We start from the raw sequence: 19,004 nt of genomic DNA on the forward strand, positions 1-19,004 counted from the left end.
CCTAGCCCAGAAAAATTAAGTAAACACTTGATGCTGAATCTCAAAAATATTCAAAATTCCTACACCAAAAAGTACACTGTGAACGTTATCTAAACATGGATATGTGTCTTAAGAACACAGTCTTAAGATACCTTATTTATGATATGTTACAGGTAGATCCGAAGGCTAGATAATCCATAAATCTTTACAGGTGTCCCCAAGACACTTTATACATTTATCAAGTGCTTTGCAATATAACGTAGAAGTTGGTTTTGCTTGCATGTCACAATAGCTCCCAGAAGGAAGCTCGAGATACCTTCCTCATATTACACAGGAGGAAATGGGGGAGCCTCTGAAAACTTAGGCTTACTTGTATTTGGCCTATAAGGAGAGAATTTAGGATTCGACCTCTAGTTGAGGTCAAATTCATAGCCCTTTTCCCTATTACCATGATGCTTCAAATGCCAAAAGATTTTCTTTGAATATCAAAGTCTGTGCTATTCAGATTCTCCTATAGCATAAATAAAAGAAAATTAAACATTTTTTTTTCCTCAACAGAACGTTAAGGTTTACAAACCCCTGCACTACTGTTTGACCTACAAGAGCTTAATGCATACCTGAAACTCTTTCTTGCTCCAAGAGCTTAGTGTAAAGATTGAATATCTGTTCCTGGACTTTGCACACAGATCGCTTAATCTTTTCCCTGCGGGTCACCATGTAAGTGAGGTTCCGAACCTAGAACGTAGAGAATAAAGATTCTAAGTAAGTAATACATTATAACGGTACTTTGGTGTTGGTTTTTTTTTTTTTTTCCTAAACATGAGAAATTTGTCCCGCTAGGGTCTTGTGTGACATCTGAAATCAAGATGTACTTCAAACACTACCCAATCTCTAATCTCCTTTGGGGCTGCTAACTAGGATTCCACATATACCCCTCAATGTAGGGGGCAGCACAAAAAAGACTAGGGACTCAAAAGCCCTGCCCGCCCCCACCACCCCCAGCCTGAGGCTCATCCTCAGGGGAAGACTGCCGGGGTCCCGGTCCAGACTTGCTACCTCTTGCCAAGGAGCTCTGCTTACCACCCCTCAGTATCCTCTTTCCACCAATTCTATTATCTAAGGCTTTAGAGCAGTTCAGAAGCCACTTTGTCAAGCATTTTCTGAAGATGGAATTAGGTAAGCACAGAGTCAAGGGCCATCACAGGAGGAAACTCCCTCCCCCCTCAAAAAAAAAAAAAATTAACCCTGCACAGAGCCCACTAGAAGACCAAACGGTCACCAGGAAGCCAAGTAAACTTGTCAACTGGATAGTTGAAATGTGAGTTCACAGGTAGCTAATGTGTTCCTAGAGTGTGAAGCTAGGTAATGTCCTCACTTTGCCATTGACATGCCATCAACATCTCAGGCCAGCTCGTGTCACCACTTGAAGAACTGACACTGCCCTTGTCCAGAATCACCTGTAAGTAACTGAAAGGACCCAAGTGCTAAGAGCTCCACTTTGTATCCCATGGCAGACACTGGGATCACGTGCATATGCTAACAAATATGAACTAGTCGACACCCAAATCTGTTCCCCATTTTTAAAGCCACCTGTGATCAGGTGATACGAAAACAAAATAGTAAACCCCCTTAAATCCTTCAGTCCTCAAACCTACTGGGAAACCTGACTGGATTATTGCACCTGAAAACACAAATGTCAAATTTAACACAGCAGGGATACAATTAAACTTTTTCAGGAAGATGAAGACAAGATGCCCTAAATAGCTCAGTGGCAGGAGTGAAGGGACGCTGCATCCCCATCACGTCTTCTGTCCAAGGCAGGACTACACTCCCCTAAAAACTCACGTCTTCCAGAGGCTTGGGCAATCCCTTCCCTGACAACCTTCCTTGAAATGGGCAAGTTCGAGTCACCAATCTTTTCTTCTGTTAGAATGGCAACAAGCCACACACACGACTGCACTCTGGCTTCTGTGCAGAGACCTCCCCTAGAGTTTCCAGTCCTTTTAGACCCTAACAATTCCAGCTGTTCTGTCCTGAGTTGTACTCAATCAAGGCAGTCTTGTTTGCAAGAGGACAGAAGGCATAAAGAGGAACAGGTTGGCTGGCTTTCACACTGCATCATGGTGCAATTTACTGGCCTAACACCAGGTCACCAAGTAAGGCTTCTGCTGACCCTAACCAATTCACGGACTATTTAGGATGTTCCTAACATCTCTCTTCTTGATGTGTAGACAGACGTGTGTGTATGTGTGTTCTTAGAATTAAAGAACTGAAAAGAAAATCACTCTCCCTGTCTCAGAGTAAATATTATTTTGGTGCATTTACCTTAGCTAAAGCCCGTTCTGATAGCCTCAGAACCCCAGGCCAGGAAGTAGGTGTCTTATAAAAATCATGACCAGTTTGGGGATAGAAGTGGCTAATAGGCTATTGTCTTTGATAAATACTGTTTCACACAAGGTGGATATTAAGAGTGGAAGCTCAAAAAGAAGAAGGGGCAAGACTTAGATCTGTAGCACAGATTTAGAACTTTTGGAGAACAGTTTTTACATCCAAGACAAGGCATCCAACTTCTGGAAATAGGAAATGGAAACAAATTCTGACATCCTAGGAACAGATAAGAATCCTCTTCAAGTCAGAGGTACAGCCAAGATAACTTCCATTTCCCTTACTCAAAATTATGCATGAAAACAGAGTATCCAAACTTCACATATTATTTAAATTCAATTTTGGTAGCTTCAACCACTACCCCCAGGAAAGGCTTCCACCCTGGCTAAGTGGGCAAATTCTACTTCTTTCTCCCATGATCTCTGATGAGAAACCTCTTCCTATAACCCCAAAAAACTAAGGCCAGGGTGGATTTTCAATGGAACAAATCAGCCCATGAATAACCCAGGCCTAGCTGACCACATTTAGAACAGCGAGCGCCCTGAACTTTTTTCCCTCCCTTATGCACAGAACACTCCTCACACAGCTTCCATCAGCAGTCCCTGTAGTAGAGCTGAACCGAGGCTCTATCCTCAAAACATACCCTGCACGTGGCCCTTCCTGTGCACTACTCAACTAAGTGTCCTCCCCTGCTGACCAAAAAAAAAAGCCAGTTCATGAGTGCACTCTCCCTCACACCATGTTAAACCAGAGTCCGGCTTTCCCCAAAAGCGGTGGTTCTCAAACAGAAACATGTGAGGACCCTAAAACACAGAATGCTGGCCCCTACCCCATTTCTGGAGTCAGAGGTGGGATCCAAAACTTGGCACTTCTGTGGTGTCCAGGGAATGTTGCTGCTGGCTGGGGCCCACACTCTGAGAACCACTGCCCTCGGGAATCCAAGAATGGTTTCAAGGGGTTTTCTTCAATGCCAAAACACTCCTTGCAACACTAAAGCTTAACATGCCTTTCATCCAGGGGTAACTAGAACCTCTACCAGATTTTCAAAGGTGACCATTCCACTGTGTTGAGTAGGATAGCCTCCCAGGGGCTGGCCCTTTCCGATGACCCAGCCACAAGTGCACAGGCAGTATGTCTTTATCTGAGCACGTACTCATTTACGGATGTTTACTGCATCTTTTAAAAGATGTCTAGGGGAAAGGAACCCCACCAGAGTGAGTGGCAGCCTCAGGAACTTGACATAGCCACAGACTACACATGAGCAATGGTGTCTTCTTAAAGATGTTGGTTCTCAAACCCTCCTAAAATCCACTCCTGCCACCTTTCTGATCCAGAATTGTACCCAGGTGTGCAATGCCCCAAGGTGTGTATTTGCAAAAAAGAGCTATTACCATTATCAGTTATCAGTGGTTTACATTTCTAATGAAGTCTACTTATTTGTCAGTTTGGTATTGACCACAGCCTTGATCACAGACTCGTGTATTCTTGGATTCTGCATACCTGCTGTGAACTACTGTGTGAATTAGAAATCCAACTTAATTCAAACACAAAGTAATTTATTTGTTCTGGTTACCCCTGCCCTGATAAGCCTTTGGCCTGACATATACTTGTTGTCTATAATTACAAAGAACTGTGCAGCTCTCAAGAGCACAGCAAATATTTCAATTTTTAAAACCCGGAAAACATATTTTTCATTATAATAAGCCCATTTAAAACTGACACTAAATTCCCTAAGATCTCTTAAGCTTTTAATAAAGTAAATGTAAGTAATGCCACACACACACACAAAAATCCTGATTTATTCCCTGTTTCTCATACATCATTGGTATCATTCTACTTAAAACCAACAGTGATGACTTCAAAAAAAAAAATGTTTAGAATTGAATTATAAGTGCATGTTAATCTGAGTAACTTAAGTACAGAAAAGAGTTAGTACACCACAAGCATTTTCTACACTTTTATTTTGTGGTGATTGTGAGACAAACACAGTCCAAACATTTAGACTTCTTGTCCTCCCTCCTGAGGACTATCTGACTCCATAGCTCATGCACCCCAAGTACAGCAGTTGTCAGGCTGGGATAATATAATGGCTTCCCACCAGGATTCCAGTTTATCCTTCTGAATCCCTTTCTCAGCTCTTAACAAAAACGCCACACACACAATGTGGTAGAGGCGAGGTCTTCTTTACACTCACCACCAGGGGGGGCACGGCAGCACAAAGGCCTCACAAACCCTCTGGCGCTTCACGCCTGCCTTTCCTGCTCAGCCTCTGCCTGAATCTGGAATCCTAACTTGGTCATGGAAGGGGTGTTACGACAGCTGGTCCTTGGGCACTCAAGTCTCTGGTCCTTGGGCACTCAAGTCTCGTACTAGAAGGATCTCTAATGAACACTTAATACTTTTGCTCCTCTGCCGTCTAGAACAGGGCCATGCAGGTCTCTGTGAGATCTGGATCTTTGGCTTAATACTGCTCCTTTTTTTTCCCTATTCCTTGCCTACACTCTCATATTTCAAATCATCTACGTGTCAGATCCTCTCCCAGGCAGATGAATCACACCCTGCTAATAAGTGAGGTGCTTGGGGGAGATGCGTTAACCATTTCAGGCCACTTGGGTGCCTTTCAGTGCAGGATGCTTCAGGCCAGAGAGCCTCAGTCCCATCTCCTCTGCACTAATGAATTCAACAGTAGCTGGCAGTCAGGCGAGATGACGCAGAAGATGCTCTAAGATGTATCCCCAATTAGCAAGTCTCAGAGACTACCTACAGGGAGCAGGAGGCCCTGGAGGGAAGAGAGCCCATTCCTAATTATTCCAGTAGCAGGAAGGGAGGTCCAGACTGGGACTCCAAAGGTAATGGAGAACTGGGGAGGCACAAAACAGCAAACAGTTGAGGGAAGTGCCATCAGCTGAGGCTCCAGGCAGCCAACAGCTACTACGTTCAGCAATCCAGTAGTGTTATAAACTAGTGTCCTGAGCATTATAAGGGGCTCCTCAGACAGATCAGATACCCCTATGCACCAGGTACCCCACCCCACACCTGCACAAACACACTGCATAGACACACATGGGCATGGACACACGAGCAGACATGCACAACATACAGACACTGCCTCAGTGATGACTTAGCACCTCGTTGCCAGGAGTACCCTCTGGAACAGATATGCACGTGTATATAAGATCATGCACACATATCAGCACCCACAGCCTGCTCTCCTCCGTGACATTACCGGAATGTCCCTGTGAATCAGCCAAGAAATGAAGGTGGGCCAGAGAGGCGGTGCTTCGCTCTCCTTGATGAGCCCGTCACAAGCACCCAGTGTTTCCCCAGGTTGAACAAGAGATCTCTCTACTTCTGTCCGCCCCCACCACGAATTAAATCCACCTGGTTTTCTTTTCTAACTCCATTTGCAAACAATTCTGAGCCAATCCTTTGGTCATTTTCCCTGGGGCTCAGTTCCCGCTAGTACTGGAATGAAAGGCGGAGGGGACACACCCCACGTGATCTTACAGAAGAACAATAAGGATTAATAGGAAAGTGTTTTAAAAATAAATCACAGAGAAGCTCCCCACTCTGTGGCAGTCTTACACATATGTACAATGAGTTTACCGGCCCATAAGTATATTGAACCAACACAACCTCATGCTGCAGTATGTACAAGGGTCTGAGAGTAAATGAACTGGCTACCATTCCTTGCTCTGGGCGAGCAGCCGCCTCTTTGCAATCTTCTTTTCTAAGTCACTACAAGGTGTCAGTGTCAATCATTACCCTCTCCAGGTCCTGCCGCAGATGAGTGAACAGCTGCAGCCTCCTAAACAAGACATCCTGCTCCCTCTTCGCTAGATTGTCCTCTTCGTCTTTCTTTGGAGTGATCAAGGGCTTGTTGAAGTTGACCTTCCTCTTCAACTTCCAGTACTGGTACAGGAAATCCACTACTTCCTCAGGCAGCCGCAGGGCCCTGGCAACATCCAGCAGGTTGACGAAGGTGTAGAACTCATCTTCCAGCTGCTGCAGCTTCTGCTTACGGACACTCACCCGGTGGGCCTCTTCTTGATTCTGCTCAAGGCTGGCAAAAGGCTCCAGTGGATTCCGAGGGGAACACTCAGAGGCCCCATTCTCCTGAGTGGCCCCCTCACCGAGGCTCTCCTCGGGTTTTCTATGTGAGCTGTGCTTCGGGCAGTAGGACTTGAACTTGACTTCATCGTTCTCCGCCAAGATGGTCTTCATCTCCAGGCCCCGGTCAAAAGCACAGGTCACGTGAAAGGCTGTGCGGCAGTTCTTCACAGAGCACTGGTAAGAACACAGGAAGGAGAGAAGAGACCGTTATGGAGTGACAGGGCTGAAGCCCCTCCAAGCCAAGCACCCCCCATGCGTGCGCGCACACGCACGCACACAGACACACAGGAAGAGCAGCACCTCGAACACGTGCCGGGGCAGGACATTCTACCTGGATCAACCCTGGTACACCGAGTCATATTTTAAGTAAGGTAAGGCTTGGGATTTAAAGGAACTCTTTAGGTGAAAGGTTTGGTGAACCAACCCTTTGGCTGAAAGGTTTGGTGAACCAACCCAACTCCCAGAAAGGTAACTGTATCCAAAACGCCTCTAAAAGCAGACACAATTATACAAAGGCCACACACAAACGGTGGTCTGGCACTCAGATTATATTTAAAAAGAACATGTGCTCAACATGCAAAGTAAACTTTGAAACATTAATTGGTGTTCCTAGATTTGAACTCTTTTAAAAGTGTGCTTATATTAAAAGGTTGAAAAAGAATCTCTTCAGGAAGAATGACTGCTAGTCAGAGTTTTTAAAGGAACGTGAATCCTCATTCTCACCCCCCAGCCGAGAAGAGCCCAACACAAGTGGAAAAATAAATGCTACAGTTCCTCCAAGCAGCCAAGGGCTGCTCACGTCTGAGGAGAATGAATGAAACAACTCCTGGACGAGCAGGAAAGAAAAGGAGAAAAGAGAATCCAGCACAGGAAGGCAGATGAGAAAAGTTCTCCTCACCCGTGAAGAAGCTCCAGCATATGCAGAAAGCTCCAGGGACCAGCGCAGGCCCTGCACGGAGACCAGTGTGCGCAGGGACTGGTAGTACCGGCTACTCCCAGCGTCACGTGTGCCTGACTGCTGAGCAGCAGAACCATGAAGGACCTGCTTCCTGTGGGTCACAGGGAGGTCGACCTAGAGACCAGGCACCACCCAGCCATGCCTTCCTCCTCACTGAACACCTTCCCTCTCACTGCTTGCTCAGGGCTATAATTTAGTGCCTTGATTCAGATGGCAAGCCAGAAGCCCAGCAGGAGGAAAGTCATTAACTTCTCCCCATCTGATCTTGCTGGGCGAATCCCTGGAAGGAGGTTCCTTGTGGTGACTAAAGCCAGTCCCTCAAAAGCAACACTGTATTGTCTGAGGCCAAGTGATCCCCGGGCACACCAGGGCTGCAGAGAGGAGCAGAACCCAGTGGCCCAAGGCCAGCTTGAAAAGCTTAATTAAACTCATTCAACAGACCCCGAATCCCAGAACCACAAATGGCAGAGGCTTGAGTTGGGGTTTTTTTTCCCTCATCATTTCGGTATTTAAGAGGTGACTCATTGCCAGCCATGATTTCTTCCATTTTTATAAAGTCTCTTATACCCACAAGTACAGAAAATCCAGCTCCCTTCACCATTCCCATTACAAACACTTATAGCATATGAACTAACATAAATCTGTTAATTTTACCTATAAATAACCTCAATTCCAAGAAATGTGTGAAATCAGCTTTAGTGGCAGAACACACACATACACACCTGGCCACTATCATCAACATACAAAGTGCTCCTCCCTTCTAGCGCGCAGCCAAGCGGGAAGTCAAAGTGGGAACAGATGACTGAGACGCTATCTGGGTCTGGCTTAACCTACCCCTAACCCAGTGCTCGGACCTTAAAGAGGAATGAGCTGCAGCGGAATATTTATACAGGACTTTGTAAAGGCGCCAAATGGCCTTCCTCTGGGTTTTCCTATTCAGGTTGACTCAGCAAACAGATGTTACAGAAACATAAACCAGAGCCTCCACAGCTGCAGACATTTCAGAGAGGAATTCTTTAATAAAAATCATTCTATTCTGTGAAGATATGAAAAATCATCAACCTTAGTTGGCCTCTTTTTCAAGCTAGTGTTCTGGGAAAAAGAGGTCAGTGGCAACAAAAATAAAAGTCATTTTATCGTTCTCTCTTCAAAAGTGAAACAAAGGTCTCATTTACCCACCTCTCACAAACATCAGTTCAGGACGTGGATAGGTGTGCTCAGGAAAGGGCATAAATTTTATCCTCGGAAGCACATCAGGTAACATGGAAGGAAACAACTTCCATTTCCCTCGGTCTGCCTCTGCTTGTGTCCTGCAAGTGTTCACGTGGGTATGTCTATACAGAAACACACTCACAGGGTTCTAATGCTTGTTTTTCATTCTGAGGCTTTTTAAAAATTTTTTCTTCCATTTTCTCCCAAAAGGCCAGAGGGTGTTTGTCATGTTTTAAACAGATTCTATTCACATGCAAAACCCTGCACTATTTTCAAGGTCTGCAGCCAAATCCCACCAGCTATCTCATGCCTCACCCTCTGAATATTCGTTACATTCTGGATTCTCGAACTCCAGTGGAGGTGATAATGAAGAAAAGTAGAAATACTAGGCTTACAAAATGAAAAAGTTTTAAAACCTCCAGTCAGTAGATAACTTTACTGAAACAAGATTTACCAGCCAAAATACAAAATGATTTTGCCCCATGAGGTCATTTCTTCAAAACCTAAGACTGGCAGTTTGTATCTGTGCTGATCCATTGTGTTTTCTACATCAAGAGAGAAGCCACTACTCCTAGAATGTGTCACTGAGACCGGTGGCCCTGAGCTGGACTTTCTTCCCAGAGGAAGAGCTGGACTTGACCTTGAGAGCCAAAGCCACATACAGCATTTGAAGACCTTGGCAGAAACAGCATCTTGGTCATCTTAAGTCATGACTCTAAAGGCCAATAATAACATGAGCCCCAGAAGTCAATTTCTCAAGCAGAATTTTAGAAAACATGAAAAAGTAGCACACCATTTACATTCTCTCCATAATCCTACCTAAAGATTTTCTACATTTGTCTGTGTGTGGACATGGAATATGCAAGCAAAACTTTTAACATTATTGCTTCTTCCCCCCAGACACACACACTCCATCCCACACATCCTAGGTGCCAGGAAGAATTAGATGTACTCAACCTGTACTCAACCTGTACTCAGATAACACTTCTGCAAACAATACCTGGTGCAGCACCTCATGGGTGTCCCACTACCCAGTTGGTGCTCCAAAGAATCTTCTCTACCAAACGCTGAAGTTATTAGCACAGCAAGCTGATTTGGAATAGTGCACATCTAAGGTCTCAGGCACCCAATGTGTGCACCAAAACTCACAGAGCTGGTCTGCCACCAGCCGCATTAAGTGCAGGTGGGAAGGTGGCCAACCCTCCAGTGTCAAGAATGGTTCTTCCCTGAAGAATGGTTCTTCCCTGCCTGTGTAAAGAGCTGCAATGCCAGGCTTTGGGCAGAAAGGTAGAAACCAGAAATGAACTGATTTGCTGTACAGCTCAGGTGGACTTCTGACTTGCTCTGTGATTGTTACAGCTAAGGTTCTGGTTACGCTGGACACAATTCGCCAGCTAAAGGTGTTTATACCCCGCTGGAATCACTCCTCAGCAGACTCAGAAGGGCTGGGAGAACCTTGCCCTGCTTTCTGGATTCTAGTTCCATGACCAAATTCTCTAAGAGTTCACACAGCCCTCCCTCGTCCAGCTCCAGAACAGAGCCATCATAACTGAGAGGATTACCTGTATGGAGGCCCCAAACTTCTCATTGCAGAGGCTACACACCAGCGCCCACCGACTGCTGGGGATGTGAGACACCTTCGTGATGGGTTCCATCTTCTCAGGGCTGCCAATGCTCACCTACAGGCCCAAGGAATAGTAAGACAGGGTAGCAGAGGCCATCAGACCAACAAGGACTGAGCATGGACAATAGAAACTTAAAGATCTTGTTTACATGCAGACCTCCTACCTGATAGCGACAAGGGGCAGGCATGCATGCACTCTCCTATGACAGGAAAACCCCTACTTTAAAGCATCTGGACAGGTCAGGGGCCAGCTCTGGTCCAGTAGCAGTAGAGAGTGGAGAGCCCAGAGCACATGGCCCGTGCCCCATGCCCTCCATGCATGGGGGTAGGGGGAGAGGGAGGAAGGGGAGTTCAGTTGACATACATGTCCCTATTTATAAAAACACTCAGATAACCAATAATATTCACTTCTCACCTGAGTGTCTGACAGCAAAGACAGTTATGTATCAGGACAGAACTATCTAATATACCTCTGGCCCACAATGAAGTGGTAAAGACTGAAAATCTTAATTTAAATAGTTTGTGAACAATGGAATAAATAGAAACTAATTTTAGTACCTCTCTCACTGAAGGATACCATTCTCTTCAATCAGAAAAGATTATTACATTCAAAGTGGAAAATTACCAAGATAAATAAGGTATCCTCTCTGCATTCAGCCTGGATCACCGAACTGCATAGCTGTTAATACCAAACCGTGAGATCCAGTTGTACCAAAACCCAAGTCATGAAACTACAATCCAAATCATCCCCAGATAATTTTCCTCAGGAGGAAAAATGCACCCAAAATCACACACCAAAAGAAATGCTGAAATCTGAATCACAAATGATATTCTCATAGTGAGCCATGCAAATTAAATTAGTCAAGGTCTGGGACTTGAAATAAATTAGACCAGACCTGAAATTAAAAAGGTTGAGGCTAAGTAAGAATTTTAATAAAAATCACAGAAATGTGACCTACAGCAGTGGCTCTTTTAACCATGCTACATGGCTCCCCAGGCCAAACGAAAGAGGTAGTGCTGATCCCTGGGGAAGGACACAGTGGCACCCAGGCCAAAGTTAGGCCACACTGCAGGTCCACTCCCGGGAACATGTATCAGCAGTGGGTTGGCCATGACACAGTTTTGAAGTGAAGTCTGAACACCACCAACTGAGAGTCCAAATCACTGCTGCTTCCAGTTAACATTCCCACAATATATACCATGACAAGATGGCAATACACTTGAGATTCAGCTTGGGGGGCAGGGGGGAGACAGCAATTAAAAGCTGTCTTTTTACTCATTAGCTACAATACCCCTTATTTATGAACAGTTCCCCACTCCCGTGCCCAGCTAAAAACCAGTACCTCCTGAGCTAAGCTACTAGTAAGAACCACACCTACCTCAGGGATCCACAGAGCACAGCTGACATGGACCCATTTGGTGCCACTGCGGGTAGGCTTCATAGCTCCGCCTTTCTTGGGACACAGCAAACACTTTGGCTGAACCCCTAGGGCACATGTCCGGCATAGCCAACTACCCTCTGGGACCTTGAGGATTCCATAACAGGCCTGTGAAGCCATTCCCCAAGGAAAACAGAGAAAGAAGGTAGATTTACTTTTCCCCATATACCTATTAATTTAAAAACACCTAGGATGATTTTAACAGAAGTACTCCCAGGTCCACCTAGCTGGAGACCTTCTCCCTTCAGTAAAAATGCCAGGCAGCCTGACAGCAGCAGCCAGGAGGTATCTGGGACAACACATACTCATTTACCAGGGGACAGTCCTGAAAACACCTGGAGGACAAAAAAGTTTATAGAAATTCTGCTTTGCTGTGTGGCTAGAGGCACCTATCTACACACACCAAATTTTTAAATAATGGGCAGCAAATTCTTGAAACACTTCACAAGGCTAACTGATAGGAAGCTATTCCTCCTCTGATTCGCTGATGTGGGTAGGATACAAAGTGAGGGGAAAATGCACAAAGCAGTTGAGTCTCTGAAAGCTGTTCAATGAGATAGCCTCAGAAATAAGAATGGGGGGGGGGGGGGCTGGGTGGCCACTGTCAACACAGACTACTGGAAAAAAAATTTTTCATAGAACTACAAGATACTATTAAGGTTTCAAATACTTAAAAAAAAAAAAAAAGTCTGTATCAGGCATTCTACAGAAAGTCCCATTTGAAGAGATTTTTATTTTTATTTTTACTGCAAAATCAAGTCTAAGCTAAATTAAAAGATTAAGTACGGCATGCCTTAAAGAGAAGTCTGGAAGAACATGTCAAAAGGAAGATGAAGTAGATGTTAAGGAAAAGAGATAATGTGGCAACCAACTCTTGTTGGTTTCAGCTCAGGTCATGATCTCATGGTTCCTGAGATTAAGCCCTGTATGTGGCTCTGCACTGACAGTGCAAAGCCTGCTTGGGATTCCCTGTCTCTCTCTCTGCCCTTCCCCACTTCCATGCTCTCTCTCAAATAAATAAACTTAAAAAAAAAAAAAAAAAGAAAGAAAAATGAACTAAGGAACATCCACATTCTCACAGCTCAGCAAACTCTACTCACTAGACTCTATCACTCTCCCAAGTGAACACAACAGGCACAGAAAAATGAGACACTGAAGACAGAGATAATTTGGTCTCTTTACCTGATATCTATTTTTTTTTTTTAGTTTTATTTATTTGAGGGAGAGAAAGGGAGAGCACGAGTGGGGGAGAGGCAAAGAGTGAGAATCCTAAGCAGTCTCCACGCTGCCAACATGGAGCCTGATACAAGGCTCGATCCCACAAACCAAGAGTTCATGACCTGAGATCAAGAGTCAGACACTTAACCAAATGAGCCACCCAGGTACCTCTAGCTGATATTTAAAATAAAGCCTGCATTGCACAAAATGACAAAATTGAACAAGATAGCCTGAACTGCTGAAATCAAGGATTTTACAACTAAAGTCATTAAGATGGTTCAAAAGAAAAGGTAAATGTTAAATAAGTGAAGACACAAAACCAGGATGGTACCAGGAGCACATTCAGAACCTTTAAATATACCAAATTGTTCAGAACTTTATCCTTAAATGACCCAGAAGTCAGAAAGCCGAGAGTCACGGTAACATAGCTCCAATCCTCCAGACAGGAAAAACACAGCCACTATGCAATGTGAATATCCAGGACGCAGAAAGGAAACCACAAGCATGAGGAGCAAAGTTAAGTAACACCAAGATTGGAGCTTAGGAGCACTAAGCCGGTGCCGTGAGTAAGCCACTGTCAACACAGACTTACTGGAAAAAAAATGTTTAATAGAACTAAAAGATACTATTAAGGTTTCAAATACTAAAAAAAAAAAGAAAAAGAAGAAAAAGAAGAAAGAAAAAAAGTCTGTATCAGGCATTCTAGAGAAAGTCACATTTGAAATGAGATTTTTTTTTTTTTCTGGAAAATCAAATCTAAGCTAAATTAAAAGATTATGTACAGTATGCCTTAAAAAGAAGTCTGGAAGAAAACATCAAAAGGAAGGTGAAGTAGATGTTAAGGAAAAGAGACATGACGTAAGGAACAGAGGACTGGGCACAGGTGTGGGGGGTCTGGAGTACTGAGTCCCAGTCCCAACTCTATCACTAAACCACAGTGGGATCCTGGAAAACCCATCTGACATCAGTGAATTCATTTATACAACAGGGCGTTCAACTAGTTTTCAAACAGAACCCTTATTTTCAAACAAAATTCTCAGGAAAAAAAAAATAAGTAAAATGGTATGAAAAATACTGAAACATCATCCAGGTAAATAACACCACCAACAAAAAGGCAACATCCGTAGTCACAATCATCTTGACACAATAAAACCACTGCAAGAATTCTGCCATCTCAAGAAATTTCCCAGATAATCTGAAAACCTAGAGCTACAAGGTGACTTGTAACACAACTAAAGCAGAGACTGTGGCCTCACGTCTCCCTGTCAGGATGAGCTGACAAGAGGCCACCAGTAGTGACATCTCCAGACAGAGAGGAAGCCCACGAGGAAGACCTATTATAAACAAAATGATGAAGAAGAATTTCACAGAACAAATTGGATTCTTCTTTCTGAGAGGTCACCCAAAGACCTACTTACTGTACACGAGTCTCGCTTTTAGGTTTGTTTTAAATCTCAACATCAATAGATGACAGACAACCCTTTAAATCCTAAGAGTATATATGAACATGTGTCCCCACAGAAATCTAAATTAGTTCATTATTGCATTAAGTAATAAATAAGAGAGAAGAGCGTCAGCTGTCACAAGCTTTTAAAATCACCCAGTGCCTATCCTTACTGAAGCCAAAGGATTTACCTTTCTGTGGATGGTGGCAAGCAATGACCAGATGCCAACTGGCATCAGGAAGGACAGGAAAAAAAGTTTAAGAAAAGGGACCTCTTTGTTCTTCTTCAATATCACAGTTTACATACTACCACACGTTACCAAGTGTTATGGGTTGAACTGTGTCCCAAACAGATTATGTTGAAGTCCTAAACCCAGTCCCTCAGAATGTGACCTATTTGGAAACAGGGTCTTAACAGATGTCATCTGTTAAGATGAGGTCAGAGGTGAGCCCCTAATCCATCAGGGCTGGTGTTCTTAGAAGATGGCTATGTGTGAAGACAGACACACAAGGAGGACACCATGTGGCAACAAAGGCAGAGACCAGAACTATGCAGCTGTAAACCAAAAAATAGGTGTTAGCAAACCACCAGAAGCCAGGCAGAGGCAAGGATTCCCCTACAAGTTTGAGGGAACATGGCCCTGTCAACATACCTTAATTCAGACTTCCCACCTTCAGAATTGCAAAATCATAAATAAATGTCTGTTGTTTTAAGCCACCCAGTCCTGTGGTATTTTGTTATGGCAGCCTAACAAATAATAGCAAACTAACCACCTTTTAGGAATTGCTCTCCACCCCCCACAGTGTTAATATCTAAACTCAGGTGTGAAAGCCAGGGCAGAGGGGGCTCATATATTCTTTTTTTTTTTTTTTTTTTAATTTTTTTTTTCAACGTTTTTATTTATTTTTGGGACAGAGAGAGACAGAGCATGAACGGGGGAGGGGCAGAGAGAGAGGGAGACACAGAATCAGAAACAGGCTCCAGGCTCCGAGCCATCAGCCCAGAGCCTGACGCGGGGCTCGAACTCACGGACCGCGAGATCGTGACCTGGCTGAAGTCGGACTTCAGCCACCGACTGCGCCACCCAGGCGCCCCTCATATATTCTTTTTAAGTAAACCTCACTTCTATGGATAGAAATAAAAACAGGTGAGGGAAGGAGGATTTCCATAAAGGATCGTATTCTTCCAGTTGTAAAAAAAAAAAAAAAAAAAAGTAACAGGAAATACTTCAAACATTATAAGAACCAATTAGAAAAAAGAGACATCGTCCATAGGGCACACTTCTTTAACTCACTAAGGACAGTAGGAAAATAGACCCTATGTGGTGGAAGACCTCTGGCCTCCCTGGTGGCAGATGAGCTCACATCCCAGGTGGCTCCTTTCTGGGCCTCGCTCCCCACATACCTGGTGCACACAGATGTTGCATTTGTCACAGAACACCATCTCATTGCCATCCTCACCATCAGGTGACTGGCAGACATCACAGACAACATCTTCATCATATTCAATCCCCAGGCCTTCTTCGGTCTCTATGGCATGATTCATATTGTCATAGCATCGCTGTTCAAATTCCTCCAGGACCCTCTCCATGGTGTATTCATCTAACTCAGGCATTCCTGAAGGAAAAATGCCACAAGAACATTTTAATACATCTATATTAATAAACATTACAGTAAGACAGTACTAATGACAGTATTAATATATTTATATTTATAATACATCGTCTTATAACTAAATCCATCCTGAGTGTCCCATTTTCTACTGAAGAAGGCCTCTCAGACTGTTCAAGGAAGGATCTTCAAATTAAAAGGCAGACACAACCTTCCATGCAACAGTTTGTTACCTATGGACAGGTGCTGAAAATGTAGTGTTGTAAGAAGAAAAGGAAAAGATAAATCCCAAAAGGGTTTAAGGATATTAAATACGTATATTGTTAGATTATCATTTCATTACAACATTATAAACCACAAGTAACATGGAAGGGACTTCAAAACCATGACCATATATAAGAGTTCGGGTATTTTCTGAAAAACATTCTTTCTTGCTACTTAAAATGTTGCTCTGAGAACAGATTTCACTGTGAGCACACAAATGTTTTTAACTGGTTTACCCCTCCTCACTCTCTGAATTTACAAAGTTGAGATGCATAGTTAATCAGACACATGAAAGACAGAAACACAAGGAATGTCTGAAGCAAAGGAAACAGCTCATTGTGAATCAAATAAAATGCATTCTTATGCAAGAATGACCAAAAATAAATTTCAAGTGGTTATCATGGTTATAGGAGTGGTGGAAGAAAATAAGTCTTATCTCACTTGTGGAGATATTCCAAACTTCCTACAATGAAAATACTCATGCAGAAAGAAAAAACAGGTTAGACTAAAAATACTCTAAAAGAACATGTAAGTGGCAAGAAAAAACAGAAATGTTATTAGAGCCAGTAACTTTTATGCACTCTTGATAAATATAAAACCATCAAATTAACACTTTAAGTTTTTAAAAATCTGAAGAACACATTAGAGCTGACACTGTGATAAGCTCTAAGCACATTCAAAAAAGTCACTTAGCACCCAGCTATCACCTCATACCCTAATTACTGATAAGTTACTTGCCTGCATGGCCAGGGCACTCATATCTCAATTCCTCCTACCAGTTTTGAAACTACCAGTGGCTTTGAAAACACAATCCTATGCTCCATAATTATTTCTTACCATTACAAAGAACAATAAAAATAAAGCAAACATCTTTAAGCATATGTTCAATTTACGTTACAACCACATACATAATCTGCCTTGCCGGAAGTATTCCACACTACCATTCAATCTGATGAGTTAGGCCAGGCTCATTACTTAAACCACCTCCAAACCCGCCAGGGTCTCTGGCTGTACCCCTCTGCCTTAAGACAGGACACCTAGCCAGTCAAGTGCATTACACTGGTCTTTACACAGCTACTACAAACCACAACTTTATAATCTTTGAAGCTGGAACTGAATGGTATTCTGTCCAAGGGAGCTCTGAACACTTATGAACAGACTATGTAAAAGAGCCTCCTGGCTTGCTAATACCCTGGCTACTGAAACCTAAAAGCAGGGACCTTTGGAGATGGTGATATACTCTGTCAAACAACTTTCCCAGCTCAGTCTGCACCACTGCTCCCATGCCACAGCCTGGTGAGCAGCATGGCAGCAAAACAACTGATATGTGCCAGGCCCTGTGCTAGGTTCAGCGACTGACTGATACAACACAAAAACAGTCTTTGTCCCTCAGGGCTTTCAAATCTACCATCGAATACTCTGTAAATATCTACTGTGTGCCAGACAGCCACCAAACGCCTCTCTCCCACCCAGGTCCCACAGCACAAGTTCCAATTAATCCTTGCAGTCTCTCACACAGAGCCCAGACTTGACCTCAGTGGTGCTGCTCATCACGACACTTCAGGAAGCCCTTGGCAATCAGAGGTGGCATGTGAGATGAAACCCATGTGCCATCCTGGTCTTGACACTGGGACATGCCAGCATATGAGGTACAGAAGCTCCAAGCTGTACACACACACAAAAAGATCAATTTATAAAAAATAAACCATAATGGGCAAAGCGCTCAACTAAGGCGGGGGCTTCACGGAAGGAGAGCCCAGACAGAGGTGAACAGGGAAAGGGAAAAGCACTCCAGGTTTGGAGGACTCAAGGAGAATCACAGAAGTGAGAAACACAAGAGGTGTGTTAGAAAACAGTGAGCCTGGCTAGAGTGGAGTTTAATATGAGAAACAATAGGCCAGAGCTGAAGAAAGGATCTGAATGACATTGCGGTGGGAGGGGACGGGGAACACAGCAGGAAACTTTGTAGACCAGACCCTCCTGTCATCTTGGGGAAATCACTTCATTTCTCTGGGCTTCAGTTCCCTTGAGGTAAATAAGTGAGGGGGTGGATCAGGGCAGAGATGGGGAATCCTGCCTCCACACCCACGGACAACATCCCTCATGAATCCCACCACTCTGTCTACCAGCCACCCACAGACATGTGCCATAGCCAGACAAGCTGATCTCCAAAAAAGAGCCCACGATTCTGAGACTAAAGCTATGATGAAGCTGCCTTCACCAGGATATGAGCTTCTACTACTCACCCAGATGTCTAAAATTCTTCTCTATTCATCATTCATTAATAAAACAATACAACCCATGGTCTCTCACCCATCTCCTTAAATTCCTCATTGGTCAGTTCCAGCCATGCAGCATCCATGTCGTTGAGGTCGTAACGACACACACTGTCAGCCAGCGTCCGGATATCAACATAGCCCAACTCTGGAGGCTCGGAGCCCGGTGAGACAATGTATTTCTTGGGCCTGATGAACATGAGGGATTTCTCTTCAGACACGACCCTAGTTAACAAGAAAACAAGGCAGCCACGTTACCCTTCCTGCCACATGAAAGGAATTCATCACAAGGCCCAAAGCTTGCTTCCACTTCCAACGCCCTAAACCCCAGGTTCTCACCAGACAAATTGGCTTAAAACGTCACTGCTAATTAACATCGCTGTTAATAAAACTAAGTAGAAGTATCATTTAAGCCCCCAAAATGGAAAAAGATACAAGTGAAAAAACACTAAAAAGTCCTCAAAACCAGCTTTACCAACTT

General features: G+C 43.9%; 2 protein-coding genes across 13 annotated transcripts in view; one reads left to right on the forward strand and one right to left on the reverse strand.

Moving 5' to 3' along the window:
- Positions 1–8,005, forward strand: part of SCLT1 (sodium channel and clathrin linker 1) — a 257,508-nt gene extending 249,503 nt beyond the window's left edge. For all 3 annotated transcript variants that reach the window (XM_047855214.1, XM_047855220.1, XM_047855217.1), the window contains 2 exons: positions 4,684–4,686; positions 7,993–8,005. The gene's annotated coding sequence lies outside the window, so the exon portion shown is untranslated. The remainder of the gene's footprint in view (positions 1–4,683; positions 4,687–7,992) is intronic.
- Positions 1–19,004, reverse strand: part of JADE1 (jade family PHD finger 1) — a 59,919-nt gene that overhangs the window by 6,813 nt on the left and 34,102 nt on the right. For all 10 annotated transcript variants that reach the window (XM_047855206.1, XM_047855209.1, XM_047855208.1 and 7 more), the window contains exons 5-10: positions 18,561–18,748; positions 15,778–15,989; positions 11,651–11,818; positions 10,210–10,326; positions 6,130–6,651; positions 597–714 (exon numbers count right to left, since the gene is read on the reverse strand). In XM_047855206.1, the coding sequence (XP_047711162.1) occupies positions 597–714; positions 6,130–6,651; positions 10,210–10,326; positions 11,651–11,818; positions 15,778–15,989; positions 18,561–18,748 (1,325 nt within the window). The remainder of the gene's footprint in view (positions 1–596; positions 715–6,129; positions 6,652–10,209; positions 10,327–11,650; positions 11,819–15,777; positions 15,990–18,560; positions 18,749–19,004) is intronic.

This window comes from Prionailurus viverrinus, chromosome B1, assembly GCF_022837055.1.
Source record: "Prionailurus viverrinus isolate Anna chromosome B1, UM_Priviv_1.0, whole genome shotgun sequence".
Lineage (NCBI taxonomy): Eukaryota > Metazoa > Chordata > Mammalia > Carnivora > Felidae > Prionailurus > Prionailurus viverrinus.